This window comes from Ixodes scapularis, unplaced genomic scaffold, assembly GCF_016920785.2.
Source record: "Ixodes scapularis isolate PalLabHiFi unplaced genomic scaffold, ASM1692078v2 PGA_scaffold10__122_contigs__length_95168666, whole genome shotgun sequence".
In the NCBI taxonomy this organism is placed as follows: Eukaryota; Metazoa; Arthropoda; class Arachnida; order Ixodida; family Ixodidae; genus Ixodes; species Ixodes scapularis.
Genome location: NW_024609836.1, coordinates 30,908,306 through 30,925,945, shown reverse-complemented (window position 1 = coordinate 30,925,945; position 17,640 = coordinate 30,908,306). Strand labels below are relative to the sequence as shown.

At 46.8% G+C, this 17,640-nt stretch overlaps 2 protein-coding genes across 2 annotated transcripts in view; both read right to left on the bottom strand.

Moving 5' to 3' along the window:
- LOC8027183 (myosin regulatory light polypeptide 9) overlaps window positions 1-3,711 on the bottom strand; it is a 29,294-nt gene extending 25,583 nt beyond the window's left edge. Inside the window, exon 1 of the mRNA XM_029971515.4 lies at window positions 3,497-3,711. Within this exon, the coding sequence (XP_029827375.2) occupies window positions 3,497-3,499 (3 nt within the window). The 5' untranslated portion in view covers window positions 3,500-3,711. The remainder of the gene's footprint in view (window positions 1-3,496) is intronic.
- Window positions 3,712-5,654: 1,943 nt separating this feature from the next.
- Window positions 5,655-16,339, bottom strand: LOC120843624 (myosin regulatory light polypeptide 9). Its single transcript, XM_040215045.2, has 4 exons — window positions 16,068-16,339; window positions 6,908-7,380; window positions 6,259-6,307; window positions 5,655-6,057 (listed from the first exon to the last, which is right to left on the bottom strand). The coding sequence occupies exons 1-4, from the start codon at window positions 16,170-16,172 to the stop codon at window positions 5,950-5,952; spliced, it is 735 nt and encodes a 244-aa protein (XP_040070979.1). The 5' UTR covers window positions 16,173-16,339; the 3' UTR covers window positions 5,655-5,949.
- Between the last annotated feature and the right edge of the window lie 1,301 nt (window positions 16,340-17,640).

Sequence of the window (17,640 nt, the reverse complement as noted above, 5' to 3'; positions counted from 1 at the left end):
CAGCCCAACTTTTGCATCCCTTTAAACGTCATATACCTCCTTCTTGACTAGGGAGACGCCGGCCCCTTCAATGCTAGAACTAATATATGATTAACGACAACGGCATCTTCTTTTTTTAGACATTAGTTTAACATTAGTTTAGCTTCTTTTATCTTACAAGATACCATTAGTGCGGTGTCCTATAATAATTTGCCAACGCACCCAAGTACAGTGTCCCGAAAGAAAAACAAAAGGCTCACACACATTCCATAGAACAGCATACTATGCTCGATTCCCCAACCGCTCCTCCGCACACGTGATATAAAAGACATAAAGAACTTCCCTATCACCTTGACAAAAGAGTGCCGCGAGAAGTTGATTTTGGCAGCAGTAAGCTAATCTCTTGCTCAAGAAGCAAAGAAAGAAAAAGAAAGGAACAATCGTCTGGGGCGGTTCCAATTCCAAGCTGTCCGCACCTCGGCTGCGCTCCAAGTCGGAGTCGGATCGAGCCTCGAGTCGAAGACTCCGAGAGACACAAGCTCGCTGGCAACACCAGCTTATTTTAAAGCAAGAAATACTTCTTTAACAACGAAGTCCCCAATTGCAAAATTTCAACCGCTCGTGCGTCCGTCCGTCCGTGCAGTTTCCGCTAAACTTTGTGGGGAAACTGAATTGGTGTATAGATGACGTGACGTCTATTTGTGCCACGTGACCTGACGACACGTAATCTATGCAACCCATTCAGTTTTCCCGCTAAATTTCGCGGAAAAACTGGCGTCACGTGGCCTGATGTCACCTGACCTGTAGACCAATTCAGTTTCCCTGCTAAATTTGGCGGGGCAATATACGGCACTTGGCCTGTCGACACGCCACGCATACATCAATACAATTTCCCCGCTAAATCTAAAAGGAAAATTGATGTCAAGTGACGTATCCACCAATTTTGTTTCCCCGCTAAATTTAGCGCGAAAATTGATGCCACGAGTCCTATGCACCCAGTTTCTCCGCATAAAGTACCGGGGAAATTGAAAAAAAAAATACAAGTTCTTCTTTCCTCCATGAAACGACTGTTTAATCTGTTCCACGCGGTTTTAAACGATCGCAACTGGATATTTTGCTTTACAGGACTTGGAAGATAAAGTTCGCTGCCCAATTTTGCAGTCCCGTATGGACAAGAGGCGCCTCCGTAATTGGAGCATAAGCCAGAACAGCACGTTTCGTTCCGAGCTGGCCCCTCTCCACACCTGACGCAGGGGGAAACAAAACCGAGGCAAAAAGACGCAAAGAGCGTCCCACCCGCAAAGACCGGAACTTTTCCCGCCGTCAGAATGCCGTGAACATCCTCATTCGTTGAGTTCGACGAGGGTCAGTGATAGTAAATACCCGTTAATAAAAACTGTAACGGCTTTTTTTTTTTTTTGTGGGTCCGGACATTTTATCGATCGCCGTTTTATCGAACACCGTTTCATCGAACGCCATTTCATCGAGCATCCCCTATACTCTATCTCGGGAGCTGTGTGCAGCAAAGGCAAAGGCATAGGCGCGGCCTCAGGACTTTCAGATTTGCTTTCCTTTTTGCGAGTGCTTTGAAATGAAGGCAAATCTGAAAGCCACACCCTCGCGCCTCGCTTTTGCCTCTGCTGCACACAACTGATGAAATGCAAATAGTTTTCATCTAATAGCGGGAGGATATTAGCGTTTGAAATCCTTATAATTTACTAACTTTATTTTCCAGCGGAGTAGGCAGCTAGTAAAAAAAAAAAAAAAAAAAAAAAAAAGTTATAACCTCCTATGTAAAAAAAAGAAATATATATATATATATATATATATTTATTATAGCAGATGATGACTTCTGCTGTTAATATGAATGGGGGATTGATAACCGAATAGTTTCTTTCTCTTTTTTTTTTTTTATAGCACACATTACCTCCGGGCACGTGGAGCGAAAGTACGTTAAGCGATCGGAAGCGAGAGCCACTAGACATAAACATAGCGACACACTCGTTGAGTATTCCTTCAATAATAACAGTTTTAAACATTCATTTTTTCCTTCAGCCATAAGAGACTGGAATAGTTTAGATAGGCACTTTTTTAGTTGTACAAGTGTTGAATTTATTTAGTGATGCAGTTGAAAAACAACTACTTTGTCAGTTTATGAATTGATGTTTTTTCTGTTACAAGAACGATTCGATATTTTGCTGTTTTGTTTTTATTGATATTTGCCTCTTGATCTATATTTATTTTTCCCCAAAACCTGCGAAAATCCCAATGGGATTGGCAGTATTTTGAAATAAATAAATAAATAAAATCCTGGGTTCAGTCCCCACCCCTGCCCGTTTCGATCTGAATGAGCATCGTACCGGCGTACGGTCGTGTATCACTCCTGCGTGATGGACGTTAGAGACCCCAGGCTAGCTGTTTTACTGCACTGGCTAGATTGCTCGTCTACTGCTGAGAGATAATTCGCCCATCGCGGCAGACTAAGTTCAGTCTGTTTGAACGTACACACAACGTTGTTATTATATATTAATGCGGCCAATAAAAAGCGGGACTTATGACTTGAGATTATTTTAAACCTGTGATCGTCGGGTGCAGTGACGAAGGTATGTGTCCCTTCGAAGACGTATCCTCGTCCTTGAAGAGACATATTTTGCTACAAGAATTAAGCCGCCCCTGAAGAATTGACCCGTCTCCAAGTCCCATAAAACACGAAAAGGCCTTCCCTCTTTGTTTCTTTTCCGTAGACCCGGTTTTTCAAGCTATGATTTTAAAAAGGAATCTTTTCTCCTATAATAAAATGAACACAAGTAAACAGACAAATACAAAAATAAAAAAAAAAACGCAGCGGAGAATAGTTGTATTTTCTTTTTTCAGGAAGTACCTTTCATGCGTGAACGAATAGGGGGACGAAGGAGAGATCAGTGTGTGATGTAGAACAGTGAATAATTTACCAGAAAACAGCAAGTCGCATACCCGCTTAAGTTTTTTTTTTTTTTTATGTAGTTAATTAATAATTCAGTAATCAACATTTTTTTTTTAAATTACTCTGGTGATTCTGCACTCGAAAGTAAAAACAATTTCAAAAGCGAAAGTAAAACATCTAAAAAGCAGTGCAATACTCCAAAATTCGGTAAAGGGAAATTCCGATGAAACGGAGTCAAGCGATTCGATAAAGTGACGTTCGATGAAACGGTGTTCGACCAAACGTCCACTTAATTGATAAGACGGCGTTCGATAAAATGTCCGGTACCTGATCTTTTGTACGCGACAAACGGCATGGAAACTAGAAGGACCAGTAGACAGGCGATAGTAGCTTACAGAGCGACCTTGGGAGTTTGTCTATCTCTTATGTTTTTCCTTTTTCTTTAATAAAGCTCCGTCTTCCATCAAATTTTTCGAAGTCAAAACATGTGCTTAGCTGTGCTAAATGGCCCAAGATTCTCAGCGATCGCATTTAAGAAGAGCCCAGGTAGAAACCGCGCGGCGGAACACCAGTGGGGGGTCCCGGTCCACTCACCATCTTAACGGCGGCTGCGGACCGGAGAAACGCGACGACGGCTGCGGCGGACGGCTCGGCGAGAAGGACTGAGGGGTCCGGGCCCGGGTTTGCCCCTCCGCCCCCGCGTGGCGCTCCTTGTATGGACAAGCGGCCCTCTCCCGAAGCCAGCCGACACTCCCCACCCACGCAGCCGGCTTCCGGCCGAGGAGCCCAAACTCCACCCTCGAAGCTCGCGGACGTTCGCGGGGCCTCGACATACGCAAGACCTCAACTATACGGTTTCTCGACGGCTCGGGTCGTGGGCTCCTTAAAAAAGCACTCGCCGCATCGGAATGGGTCGCGTCGCTGCGCCGCAGAGCCGACACGTGGAACCGAAACTCTGAACCAGGTCCTGCCCAAGGGCCGGCAAGCAAGCGGCCTGGTTGACCGGCGCTGGGGCTCCAGGTCAAGGGTGAGCTGTCGATAGATCCATCGAGTTGGCTGGTCGATTGATGAGCTGACGGAAGCTACTTAGGTTGTGTGTGTCGGGAGGCAGCGTTGTAGGGAGCTCGCACGATCCTTAGCTGGGACAAGCTTGAGGCCGGTTCAGACACTTGCGTTTGAGTGTGTTTGACTGCGTTGCGTCGAGAACCGAAAGCGAGTCACCGGCACATCTGTGCTTTGTATGAAGCGTGGAATCCAATTCAAAGAATCATCTTGGAACGCGATATAAGCAGCAGGAATGTCCTGGTTGTTCGCTGCCGCAACGCAGTCAAACGCAGTCAAAAGCGACTGTCTGAACCAGGCTTCATTCCAGAGCTTCAGCTAGTCCGCCGCCGGGGACAATTTTCTCGGAAGGGCGCAGCTACGCACCTAATTTCTCCCTTTTTTTTTATTGCTGTATACGCGTAAGGCATTCGGCGGCCGCCGTCATGGCTCTGTTCGTGCGAGGTAAGCGCGTGCAAAGGCACGCCTGTCGAAGTGCACGCGCATGCTGCACGTGCTTGCACGTGTCTGTATTCCCACGCAAATGTAATAAGGTAGCGGCAGCGTAGTATAGCTAAGTGCCGTGGCAGCCTAAAATGCAAATCTTAGTTGTTGTTGTTTTTTTTTTTTTTTTTTTTTTTTGTTTACGGGATTGCAGCCGTTAGTGGCTCTTCAGTCTAGTGCGTTGCGAGGGCTGTTGCATGGAGTACAATGTGTTCGCTTGGAATGCTTTGCGGTGCGCAGCTATCTGGCCCGCTGGGCCTTATCTCTGTCACCCGGTGACAGTCGCGGAATTTGTTCCCGGCGAAGGGCAACCAAGACGAATGGTTGGTAGCACTTGGGAAACGGCCCAAATTTCTGCTTTCTGCACCTCTTTACTTCTTTCGTTTTAAAAAGATGTGTCCTGTTTTATTTTATTTTATTTTTGGACACGAAGGATAAACTTACGGCTTTAACTCTTCTGTCTGCAATTTTCAACGTAATTGAAAAATAAAAAAAAAAAAGTGTCAGTTCTCGGTCCTGAGATTCCCTATTGTTTTATGTAATGATCATGGCATCCATAAAGCATAAACCACAGGTAAAGCAAATTGTACGTGTGTGTGTAAGAGCTTCCACTTTGCTGTTAACCTATCACCCACTATATAAATGTCATAGAGGAGCATTGTTTACCGACATTGCACCAGTGATTTTACATGCTATTCATCGGTAAACGGAAAAGTAAATATATGTAAAGGTCCCCAACCCCATTCTCTCAGATCTTTCGCTTTCCATTAAAGGGACCCCCTCATGCAATAACACGTACAGCTAGATGCAGGCACTTTTTATACTCAATGTAGAAATTTTCATTTAATACCAAGCATTTGTAGTGCATGCGACCGGTGCCACTGGCAACAACAAAGTTGCTATTAGCGTTTTGAATACGGCTGCAGTGAAAATAAACTGTATACACCTGACGACTGTAATCCTACCTTTTCCTGGCCGTGTTGCATGACGGCATATTTGGCTTTAAATGTTTTGGCGATGCCTGATTATACAGTATATGCTACATTCTCTTGGTGCCGTTAATTGATTGTATTAACGTATTTCTATATGACACTTGGATCCCCTCTATCTCTCGCCCTTGTAATGCCATCAATAAAGGAAACACAACGAATTATTTACCTTTTTTAGTTAGTGATGCACACGAACGCAGCAAAAGTTAGCCACTCGCTTCAAAATGCAGTTTCTTTATTCTAAGCCTCAGGAAAAGGAATATACGGGACGCTTTCCTAGGCTGGTTGACCTACTACAGGATGCATTGTCTGCATGGCATTCAGCACATCGAGCGTCGCAGATGAGGGCGCCCTCCAGCATCCAGCAGCCACCGCCCACACGAAGGATGGGCAAAGCATTGCTCAATGCGCGCAAGTTCGTCTCCAAAAGTCTCTCTTTTATTGTTCCAGCTGGACGATGTGTACGGCTGCAGCCCTGGAGTGGAGTTCAGGGTCCGATGACGCCATTCCACCTCACGCTCCCTGTTCCTCCTCCACGCCCTTGGTTAAGATCGAGGCAAACTTCTTGAGGTCCACCTTGCCCTCGGAGTTTATAGGCGCCTCGGCGAACGCGTCGTTGGCCTGCGAGCAACGGGACTAGTCAAGCGGTTGTCCCTCGTACACATCTGCGAATGGACCATATACTAAAGACAGTTGCGTGGCAGCTAATAGCCTTCTGGGCGTAAGTCAACGTCCAACAGGGTATCCGTTGAAGTTTAGCTCACTGAAACCCATGAGGGATGCCAGAAAGTTTGGAGTGTAAAAACAGCCGTTGCCACTCACCTCCTGGTCGGTCAGCTTCTCGCCAAAAGTACACAGCATCTGCCGGAGCCTGCAAGGCAATGACCGTGACTGTCGATATTAGCATGTTCGTGCCGTCACCGGGTTCTGTCCTGTTTATCGAACCATCTTCCTGTCTTTGAGTTCTACGTTTCAAAACCCCGCCGTTTTGAGAGCGCTAATGTAGCGACGCAGGTCGGCATCACCTAGACACAAAGCCGCAGTGCTCAAGTTTCTACGTTCTTCCTAAGGGCTAGATTGCTCACAGATTGGACAAGAGTGCTCTGTCAGCTTTCGGCAGGACTCGTGTTCTGATTGGTCTAACCTGAATTCCAACCGAACGCTGACAGAGCACTCGTGTTGTATGTGTACTTGGGGGCTATGTTGCACGTTTTGGAGTCCCAGGAGACTTGGGAGAAGGAAGTGACGTAGGTGTGAATGAACGTATCTTAGCAGCACCACGCAACGCGTCATCAGCGATTCCACCAATCAACATCCAAAGAGCGTTGTTGACATCACTTCCTTCTCCCTGGCCTCCTGGGAGTCCAAAACGTGCAACATAGCCCCCCTGCTCACTAGCCCCCGGTGGGTGACGTATAAAATGAAGCGCCGCGGCTTTCTATCTCGGTGGTGTTGCCCCGGCTAGCCTCACCTCTCCTCGGTGCAGAAGCCGTTGCCCTGATCGAACATGCTGAAGGCATTTACGATGACCTCCTCGTCGTCGACGCCCGTGATGCGGTCACCGAAGATGGTGAGGAACATGGTGAAGTTGATGGGGCCTGGAGCCTCGGAGATCATCGACTCGAGCTCGCTGTCGTTGGTGAGCCTGCCCAGGGAGTCAAAGGTGGCGCGGATGTCGGCTTTGCTGATAAAGCCGTCCTTGTCCTGGTCGATCATCTGGAAGGCTTCCTTGAACTCCTGAACCTGGTGCTGCGTGAACATGGCGAACACGTTGGAGCTACTACGCTGCGCTCGCTTCTTGGTCGAGCTCTTGGCCGCCGGTGCCGCCGCAGGGGCGGCGGCCGGAGCCGCAGCGGGGGCTTCCGCGGGAGCTGCCGCGGGAGCTGCTTCATCGGCCTCAGCCGCCTTCTTGCTCTTCTTCTTCTTTTCCTTCACCGAGTCACCCTGCGGGAAGAAAACCACCCTCATTAATCCGCCTCATCACCATACATCTCTTCCAAAATAGAAGCGATCCTAGGGGCTTCATGCCGCACAAAACATCTTGGGAAACCATTGGCTTAAGTTTCGGTTTCGACTAGCCAACCTAACTTCCCAACAACCTGTCACGACCAAGTACAGTGCTTGCATTTTCAAACAGGACGACGACGGCACCTGGAAGGAGACGTATACTAGGCCGGTCATCCTTTTCCATCGGCTCCTCAATGTCCTAGGCATCTTAAATTACCCGTGAGCAGGGAGGGTCATACCGCACTCTTTAGTGGTACCAGGCCGCCAGAAAGGTATGGGACGCGGCAGGCCGTACTCTTATACTCGTTAAGCCTAGGCAAGCTTTTACGTTCGCTGGAGGTGGGGCTCTCATGCAAATTAATGGGTGCAATGCAAGTGAGCGCCGACTTTATTTTCATGCAGTGCTAAGGTGCACTGCTTCGTCCGACGGGGCAATCGAAACCGAAACCATGCCACTCCTCTCCGTGATCAACCAGGTCCTAAAATGAAACGCGTGCAGTGTTAAATGCAGGAAATTTCAGAAGCAGCTTATTTGCAAGCGACAGGCGAGATCCACTCCTTTGAACTCCTGTCGCGAGGAGTTATGTATGGACCTAAATTCTTGGTTTAAGCGAACCAAGCCAACGACAGAGTCAGCGCAGTGCCAACGTTATTGAACTCGTATCAAGTCACGGCTTGTGAGCCAACTATTCAGAAGGAAGACCTATTTTCTCAAGCATGAAAAGTGGCTTGTCCGTGCTTTTTGCGAGGGTCATTCGATAAGGTTCAAATTGAGCTTTATTGACAGCTTCGATTCGGGGCTCCCGAGATTATCCTGTTGCAGTTCCCTGCTATACTAAGTGAAAGGAGTTCAACCAGCGTGCGACATCCGAGCGAGCGTTTCGCTTGAAACGAACGACACTTTTAGTTGACGTTTCCTGAATTTTCGATGGATGCTTTATTTCTACGCGTCCGTCAGGCAGCTTTCGTCAGGTAATCCGATCTCAAACGCCCCACCGAGAAGGGACACTGCTGAGTTCACCCTCTCCCACCCGGTCTCATTGCAGGGCTGCTGCCTGGTCGCGACAACCGAAATCAACCGAGAACTCCGGTCGCCAGCTGCCCATCCGGTCGTCCACATGGCGGCCCGCTCGCATGGCCAGGGCTCCATCGGGGCCTCAAAATAGCACGCCCCCGGCACTCTCCTCCAGATGCGGAAGTAATCCGTTGCAAGAAACGGAATTTTGTGTATTTCGCTACTTTAAAAACAAAACAATATATATATATTGCAATTAATTCATTATTTTTCCGGGAAATGTAATTCGTAATGTAATCCCATTAATTTTTCAGTAACTAATTACTTAAATTACTCGTTTGATTTCTTCAGTTTGGTCAAAGGGGGAGATAAAGCGGAAGAATGGCGATGTAATCAATCGCCTTCGCGCTTTTAGCAGGGCGACACAATACCTTGCTAGCGAAGAGAGCGCTGCCGAGGGAGAGGAAATGAATTCACAGAAAGCACTATAGCCTGGAGCGTATTTCTGGACTCGTTGGCACGGTCTTCAAGGGTGCCGCCATCTTGAATTGTCGTCCCTTCCAGTATGGGCGAAAAGATTGTTTTGCCGTCGCCACGCCAGTAGAAGACACTCAGGATATAAGCGTAACCGTCACACATTATCGTTTTGCCTCCCCCTTATTTTTTTACTATAGTTACAGGTTGAAACGTTTTAGTATTTTTTCGTCGCCCATACCGGATACGCCTATTAGGTGGCTGGGAACGAGAGTACACAAACACGGCCGCTCGATCCCCCGAGGGGCCGTGCAAGAGGCATAGACTTCCTCGCAATGCTGTTAGATCGCCGACTCAAAAATTTCCCACGACCCCATCAAAAAGTTTTCTACTCCTCCCTACCAGGAGTGAAAATGTCCCTACTTCTATTCCCAAAGGTTAAAAAACGGCTATATAATTTATTTCGCTCATAGCTTGCAATTCTGGGCCTACTTAGAACAGACCTACGCTTTGTGGCCCCTCTGTGAGCAGCTAAAATCCCGTATATAGCTTTTTTATTTTATTATCTAGGTTTGTAAATAACCAAACTAGGCGTTCAGTGGCAGTTCAAAGCTGCACCCGTATATTTAGAAACGAGAATGCTGGGGCCCTCGTCAGCGGATTGTGCCTGCAGGGACTAGACCAAAACGCTAGGAAAAGGAAAAAGACCCCAAGTTTTTTTTTTAGATTAAGCAGTGGCTTACATGGACACTGATGTTGAGACAGGGTAAAGCACCGTTCACACATATGCAACCGAGTACGACCGAGAGAGACCAGACCGCTTTTTAAGCCTCTTGCGACGTCTTAGGACCAGCTCCGCTGCAGCGGATCCGGCCCTAAGACGTCGCAAAAGGCTTAAAAACCGGTCTGGTCTCTCCCGGTCTTAATCGGTCGCAAGAGTGTAAACGGGTCTAAGGCGGCTGTAAACGCGGTGAGGGACATGGAAGCCTGCTCATCACAGACAATGGTGTTTTGTTTATACATAATTTACAAACGGCAATATCAGTTCAGCTGAAAGTTTGTGCGTTAATATTTCGTGTGTCGTTTTAGTTCTGTTGAGTTTGGAGAAAGAGGATCAAGCGGGTTCTTCGATCGGATAACAACTTCCATCAAGATAGAGTCTTCGAAATGTACCCAAACGCAAGTACCGCAGTTAGGTCTCACAGCCAGTCAGTTTTAGTGCGTAGAGCAGCCCTTAATTATTTAGTCAAAATACAGCGACCATAAAACCACATCTTCAGGTAAGTCGTGCTTTCCAGTTTCGATGGCGAACGCGAAATATTCGGAATGGTTTGCGCGCCTACACCGCTCAAGTGCATTCTTCGTATGTTCATGTGATCCAATTCTTTCCCGGTTGGACAGAGAAAGACTCGTTTATCTCGAACACCTGTTTAAGTAGTTCATAACTTAATGGATCTGTCCTCCTAAAATTATTACCCTAAAGTAAAGGGTAGATTGAAGTGAGCCTATTTTCTATGCGTTTTATTTTTAATGGGGCAATACGATTCGCCCCTCATACACGCAGCATACATTGCATGTATTTTGCGTGTTTCTTTGGAATAACACGGAAGTGATCAAGTAAAGTAACAAATCAGTCATTTATTCATTTTTAGGTGAGTAATGTGTAATGGTGATCTAATACTTTTGCGCCAAGGAATTGTAATTGTAATTAATTACTTTTTTGGAGTAACGGGCACAAGCCTGCTCCTGTCCTACCAAGAGCGGGCCTGCCTGCCCGCAGTCCCAAGTGAGACCGCCTCCGCCTCCAAGCTATTCTTGCACGCCTCGCGACCTGGCAGTCGCGCGGTCGCCATGTCAGTCTTTCGGAATCGAGAAAGTACGCCGAGGTACAGGACGCCCGGGGACGCTAGCCTAAAGGCCCGTTCACACTCTTGCGAGTTGCGACCGAGTACGACCGAGAGAGACCAGACCGGTTTTTAAGCTTCTTGGACGTCTTAGGACCAGCTCCGCTGCAGCGCATCCTGTCCTAAGAGGTCGCAAGAGGCTTAAAAACCGGTCTGGTCTCTCTCGGTCGTACTCGGTTGCAAGAGTGTGAACGGCGCTTTACACGAAGGTTTGAGCCAGCATATTTGTTGCTATCTATTTCAAACTCCAAGCGCTGAAATGTAACTAAGTGTCGATTAAATATTAGAAAGAATATGTTTTCCTGCAGACTTCCTAAAACGCTTCTTTTTTTTCTTTTTTTTTTGTAATATACATTTGAATTAAATAACAATGAAGAACTTGCGAATGCTTATGTATTGTTTTCCCATGTACTGTTGATGTCTAGAACTTTTCCTTCGTAATATTTTTTTGTTTAACCTCACAACCCAATGCCATGTGGTTTTTCAGGATATTGTATCTTTGCTAATTTCTGTCACTGTTGTAGAACATAAATGGGGGCCAAGAGCTCGTCACGCCGTCTAGGGCGGCTTTCTTTTCTCGGCCTCCATCATTGTATGAATGGTTAATAAAGATATACTGTATATATATAAGAAGCAGAAGTCACAGTTCGTACTGTTAGCATTGGGGGATTAATGGCCGAGTGGGCTAGCGCACACCAGCTCGGAACACGTGGAGCGAAAGCTCGTGCAGCAGAACCCAGAAATCCTGGGTTGAATTAGCACCCCTGATTGTTTCGATCTGGATGAACATCGTACCGGCATGCGGTCGTGTATCACTACTGCGTGGTGCACGTTAAAGAACCCAGGCTAGCGGTTGTACTGCAATGGCCAAATTTCTCATCTACAGCTGGGAGAGAAGTTGCTCGTTGAGGCAGAATAATAATTGGGGTTTGGTGGATATTCATACAACGTGTAGTTGGTCAGCCATTTCAAAGCTGCGACGAGTCACTCGATGTAGTTGTGCAATTTAGCCAGCGCAGTACAACCGCTAGCCCGGAGTCTTTAACGTGCACCACGCAGTAGTGATACACGATCGTACGACGGCACGATGCTCATCCAGATCGAAAAGAGGCAGGAGTGGAGATTGAACCCAGAATCCTGGGTACTGCAGCCCGAGCTTTCGCTCCACGTGCTCCGAGCTGGTGTGCGCTAGCCGCCAGCCCACTCGGCCACCGATCCCCCCCCCCCCCCCCCCCCCCCCCCGGGGTTGAGGCAGACTAAGTTCTAGGCTCTATAAACATATAAACATAGACACACACCAATTCTTCTTACTGTTAGCATGGCATGATGGGGGTACGAAGCTCTGTAAAGCTTCAGCCACATAGTGGAACACAGTTATGCCAGTCTGTAAAGTTTCTGTGCACAGCTCTATTTCCGAGGCGGGCCAGAGCTTGCCAGTCGAAAAGGTTTTGGCATTTTAGATGGCTTTTCGCGCAAGCAGACCACAAGCAGTCAAGCTTAGAAAAATGTGCGCTATATTTCGGAAGCATATGTGGAGAAGCCGAACTTTTTTTCTTTTTTATCAGCGCGGGATAAGCAAATTTTTGCTAGTCAGTATGTAAAAGACTCCATGCTCTTACATAAAGCTATCACTTTTTCAGCAGCAGAGATGCAATTATTTAGGCGTGGGAGGGAATCGTCGCTTCCGTAGCATCGTTAATTTCCTCGTGACTTTTAACCGTTAAAAGAGACGTCACGGCTAGTATCCTTTTTTTTCTCTCGTCGCCATCTCGGTTTTGTAAACTTTCGTAAAAATTGTAGAACACCAAGTGAACAAATAATGCCTACTATACTCAAAACATGAAGAGAAATATGGCGAGCCCTTGCAGCTGCAACAGCGAGATATTCCTAGGGTGTTACTAATGAATGCATGCTTGTTAAACGATTATTTGGCTTCAATTCCCCGCCAACTCTTGCAACTCTTCGAAACAATTGCACTCCACACATAAAACAATAAAACAGCGCGTAGAGAAAGTGATAAAGAAAGGGGGGAAAAAAAGAATGCTGAACTGAATAGCACAGTGAGTGCCGCAATCCAACTCGGATGATAACCTTCAAGGAGTAACAACAGCCAACTCTTCTCTAGACATTAAACGCATATTCCACTAACGAGGCAATGTAAGGCTATTAATGTGGTATTCTTGCTCGTAAACAATGCTTTGGTAAGTATCGCACCAAAGGGCGTGCATTAAAATCAACGAAGAACACTGAACGCCAAACTAGGCGTGCCATTCCTCGTTCCTTAAATATCAGAGATAGCTGCGACGTCACTTGCAAATGGCGACTGCAATGGGATCGCCAGCAATTCGGCATGCATCGATATCTGTTTTAGCGCTAGTTCTCACGTCGCCGATCCCTTTTCTGGGGGTTTATACCCCAGAGTAAAAGAAAGCCCTTTATACTTTTTTACGTGACTAAGCACACTCTCTCGTCGAGCCATCGTTAGTAAGACTGTGTGGAAGTCATGTAAAACAAATTGCACGTGAAACAGTACGTGACGAAGATAGAAAAGATGAGTACTTTTATTCCTGTTTTTTTATCACAGGCAGGGATATACAAAAATACTTAAAAAAAATGTATTTAGATACAAATACAAAACACTTTGACAAAAATGTTTTTAATTACAAATTCAATTACACTTTTAAGAAAGGTATTTAAATATAAGATACAAGTACAACGGAAGTACCTGATCATCTTAAAATATTTTTTTTTTCAAACAGATTTTGTTATCGATTGACGCCTTAGACTTAAATTCAACCCAGGTAAAAAAAGACCATGCCCATATCTATAGTGGAGTTTATATAGTATATACTAAGAATGTTACAGCTCTAAAGATAAATTTTGTCATAACTTCATGTATCAAAGCCCTTTCAAACAACAGGATAATTCGACCTGTTTCAGAAATTAAATCAAATTAAATTAAAAATTGAAAGAAAAAGGCAATATAACTCTACTCACCCCATTAATTCCTTGTTCTACTCTTCCTTTTTCCTTCAATGTTTATTCTGCGCAAAGCGCACCAAGTAGAATATCACATTTGATAGCAAAGAGCAGTGCCCAAAATTCTGTTTGGTGCCGCACTGAAACGGGGGCATATCAGGCACATAGCCAGGGGAGAGGCCCATGGGGCCCGCCCCCCCCCCCCCCCAAATCTGCCATTTTGCTGGGACCCCCCCTCTCCCCCCTCCCCCTCATACAGCATTTTGTCATAAGCGACCCCCCCCCCCCCCCCCCCCCCCGAAAAAAAATCCTGGCTACGTGCCTGGGGCATATACTACTTGAAATACTGAAGTTTAAGTATTTAAATGCAGTTTACAAGTACATTCCCCAATATGTAATTAAATACAAAAGGCACAGTACTCAAAGTATTCTAAATGCGTATTTCAAATACTTGCATTTGAAATACTGCCAATTCCCGATCACAGGCAACTGGAAAATTTTGAACACTATAGCGAAAGCAATGGAAAGTGCTGGAAGCTGCTCCGCTCAACGCCTCTAACCAAGTGGCCTCGTCAAGCAGCGGAACTGGATTCCTTTGAATGTTATATGTCGTCAACCGAGACCATGCCAAAACCGTGCAAAAAAGCCAAAAACAAAAAACGCTTCAGCTAAAACTGTTTTTGACACTCGGAACAAACAAAGCGGTCTGCCAGGGTGGAATGAGCAAACGTCGACGACCTCAAAACCGCCGCCGGTGAACTCCAATGGAACTCAGTTCAGGAAATAGTATCTTTCAGATTAAGCTCGGCCTTACGACTCCGATAACGATACCCGATATTACGCCGCCTTATAAAATTCTAAAACTAACAAAAAACTTTCTATTAAAGCTCCCGCACGCTCCGGTTGCGGGAAACCAATGTCAAGGTGACCTTGAACATAGGTGTCACAAGTTCGTGTTTTACTAAAGGGACGGCTGACCAGGCTCTCTTGTCAATGAGGGAGACACAATGCAGACTTCTCAAAACAAACCAAGGTTTAATTGAGAAAAAAAATATTTGAATAGGCTAAAAATTTTAGAACAGGCTCACAAGTGCCGAAACACGTATACAAACAGTTTGCGCAACACTACACCCGGCCAGGGCGCGCGCGGAAAAAGAAAACAGGATAGCTGAGGACGTGCCTATGACATTTCGGTGTACGAATTTCTCGTTGTATATCCTTTGAAATCCTGGTTAACGTTCTATTGTCTCTGAACGTACGTCGCATATTTTGTCATTTGTACTGTTCATACTTACATCTTTATGCAATATTTGTGTGGCCTCTCGGTGTGGACGACTTTCATGATTGCCGCTACAAATAACAATTCATTACTATGTTTATTAATCGAATGACCAGGAGATTATCTTCGGCTTACTTGTCCCCGCTCGCCATTCTGTTGACAGTATAGGTGGTGACTTATTTATGCCATCGCTTTGACTTATCTAACTTAAAGCTAAAGGTATGAGAGGATCTTATCATATCCTTAAATTGCATCAATGCCTGTCGATGAAAAAACACGTTGCATATTTTTTTGGTAAATTGTAGCTATTGTTTAGCCCTTCATAGTGAATGCCTTCACAACCGTGTTCAGGTGTCTTTACGCGCATTAAAATGGCTCAATATATTATAGTTGGATCAGAAACGCAATGAATTCTATTGGTTGAAGTCTTTATCTCCTATATCTTTCATAGTAAACAAAAGTAAACAAATAAATTAAGACAGCTCTTCCACCCCTTTCACTACATCTTGTACCTTACGGGCATCAAATTATTAACGTTTACTAAGGTGTGCGATGTCTGCCGGAGGTTCAACTATTCATTTTGAAATACATATCATATTTACACCGAAATGCTCGTGCACTGAAACGGCCATCCGTACACCGAAACGTCCTTACCGAAGAATCCTACACCAAAACGTCCGAATCCCATCGAGTTGCCCGAGTCACCGGCTCGGTTTTTCAACTCCCTAGCCACCACGCCGAGCATGGAGCCAAACTTCCGACCTCGAGCAGGCGCTCTTTTCCCAGAAGCGGGGAGCATCGCAAGAGACCGAACCACAACTCGCCTTCTCGGCGCGCGCGGGCGCGCGATTTTATGTATCTTTTAAACAAAAAACCCAGACGACAAGAAAGAGTCCGATCTGTAGACATTACAGTGGACAAAGAGACGGCGATCCGAAAGGTACGTGGTCGCGGGATGCCGGCGCTTACTCACCATGTCTGCGACGAAGCTGTGCGACCCGAACGCGAGAGCAGAAAGCAGCGGTAGAGGCCCAGGGTTGCCGAGCGCGCGGGGCTCAAGTAGCGAGCCAAGCCCCATGACGTGGCCCGCACGCCATTGGCCAGATGGGTGGGGGGAATGCCGAGCGAGCGGAGACACTAAATTTGGCTCCCTCCAAAGTTAGCTCTGCACCGAGCATTATTCGCGTCTTGCCTTCCACAATGGTCCTTCGACGGGGTCCTTCGAGTCGCCAGGACGAACCTTTCGACGCGTTTCCGACGAGAGACTCGTTCCGTTACTCAGAACGAGGTGATGGGAACGTGAAAGTGACCCCTCCATTTCCGCTTCGTGACCTCGTGACCTGTCAAGCTGGTGAGCAGGTCGCTCATCAGCTTGACAGTCCGCGGCAGCTTCGGCAGCAAGGAGTTGGAATGCATAAAGTCCCTCAATAAAAATCACGCTTACAAGTACCGCCAACTAGGGTGCCTCAATGTCGTCCTGTTTGGGGTGATGCCACCCTTTGTAGTACCCGATGCCGACAGCAGGCGCTCACGGGTAAAATACAAAGAAATCGACGAAAATAATATGACGACATAGCACAGTCGCCACAAACGTATGCAGGGACACGCGCTTTCACGCGCTTCTGAACAAAAAAGGAAAATAAAAGTGTGGGACAAAACGGTCAGATGTCTCCACCCTAAGCAAAGCGCTCATGTAGGCACCCTACCGCCAACTACTGTTGTGGAAGCGCGCAAGGCGCGTGCCACGATCGGGTGCACCGACGCCATTTGCTTCCAAGGCCAACTCATTTCAGTGCTGCGCCTCCATTTGCTTCCAAGGGCCACTCGAGACACGGGCCTCGGGCACTGGCACATTTGACTCTATTAACAAGACAAACGCAAACACATCAGGGGCTTTGTGGGTGCCGCGACGACAGCGACTCTCACGTTTTCTTGTGCTTTTTTCCAGAACTTCCACGCCCAACCGCCAGATTCGCGACGTCCGACAGCGCGACTCCGGTTTTTGTGACATCATTATAGTGGCGATTTCTAAACCACTTTGGATGCATGGGTGGAATAGAAGCTAACACACCAGTCGGACACTCGTTGCAGCCCCCGCAGTAGTGGCGATCAAAGAGCAGAAAATGCTCCCAGACCTGTTCCCAGATCAGAAACAAAAGAATGTGCAACATTGGCTGCACGCTCAAAGCTGCTTAGATACACCCCCCCCCCCCCCCCCCACACACACACACACACATTTTTTTTTTTTATGTTGCTACATATTGCGACATTATGAGCCGGGCCAGGGCGTCACGAAAGCCAACCGACGAGTCCCTGGTAATGGTTTAAACAATTGAAGACGTTTACAAATCTCTGTTACACGAAAAGAGCGCAGCTCTCGAGGAGGAGGAGCAGGGGAAGGTACGGAGGGGAGGGCACGCCCCTCCTCCTCCTCCACCTCCCCTCCTCCTCCTCTCCTCCTGCCGCTGAATCTGTTCACGGGTGACGTGACACGAGGTCGTGACGTAATATTCCCTGATAAATTTAGCGGGAAAACTGAATTGGTG

Excerpts from the sequence above, each read along its gene's own strand:
- LOC120843624 (XM_040215045.2), bottom strand. The coding sequence starts at position 16,172 with ATGGGGCTTGGCTCGCTACTTGAGCCCCGCGCGCTCGGCAACCCTGGG. Across the intron at positions 6,308-6,907 it reads GGCTTCTGCACCGAGGAGAG|GCTCCGGCAGATGCTGTGTA; the intron begins GTGAGGCTAGCC and ends ATTGCCTTGCAG. Across the intron at positions 6,058-6,258 it reads AGAAGCTGACCGACCAGGAG|GCCAACGACGCGTTCGCCGA; the intron begins GTGAGTGGCAAC and ends CGTTGCTCGCAG.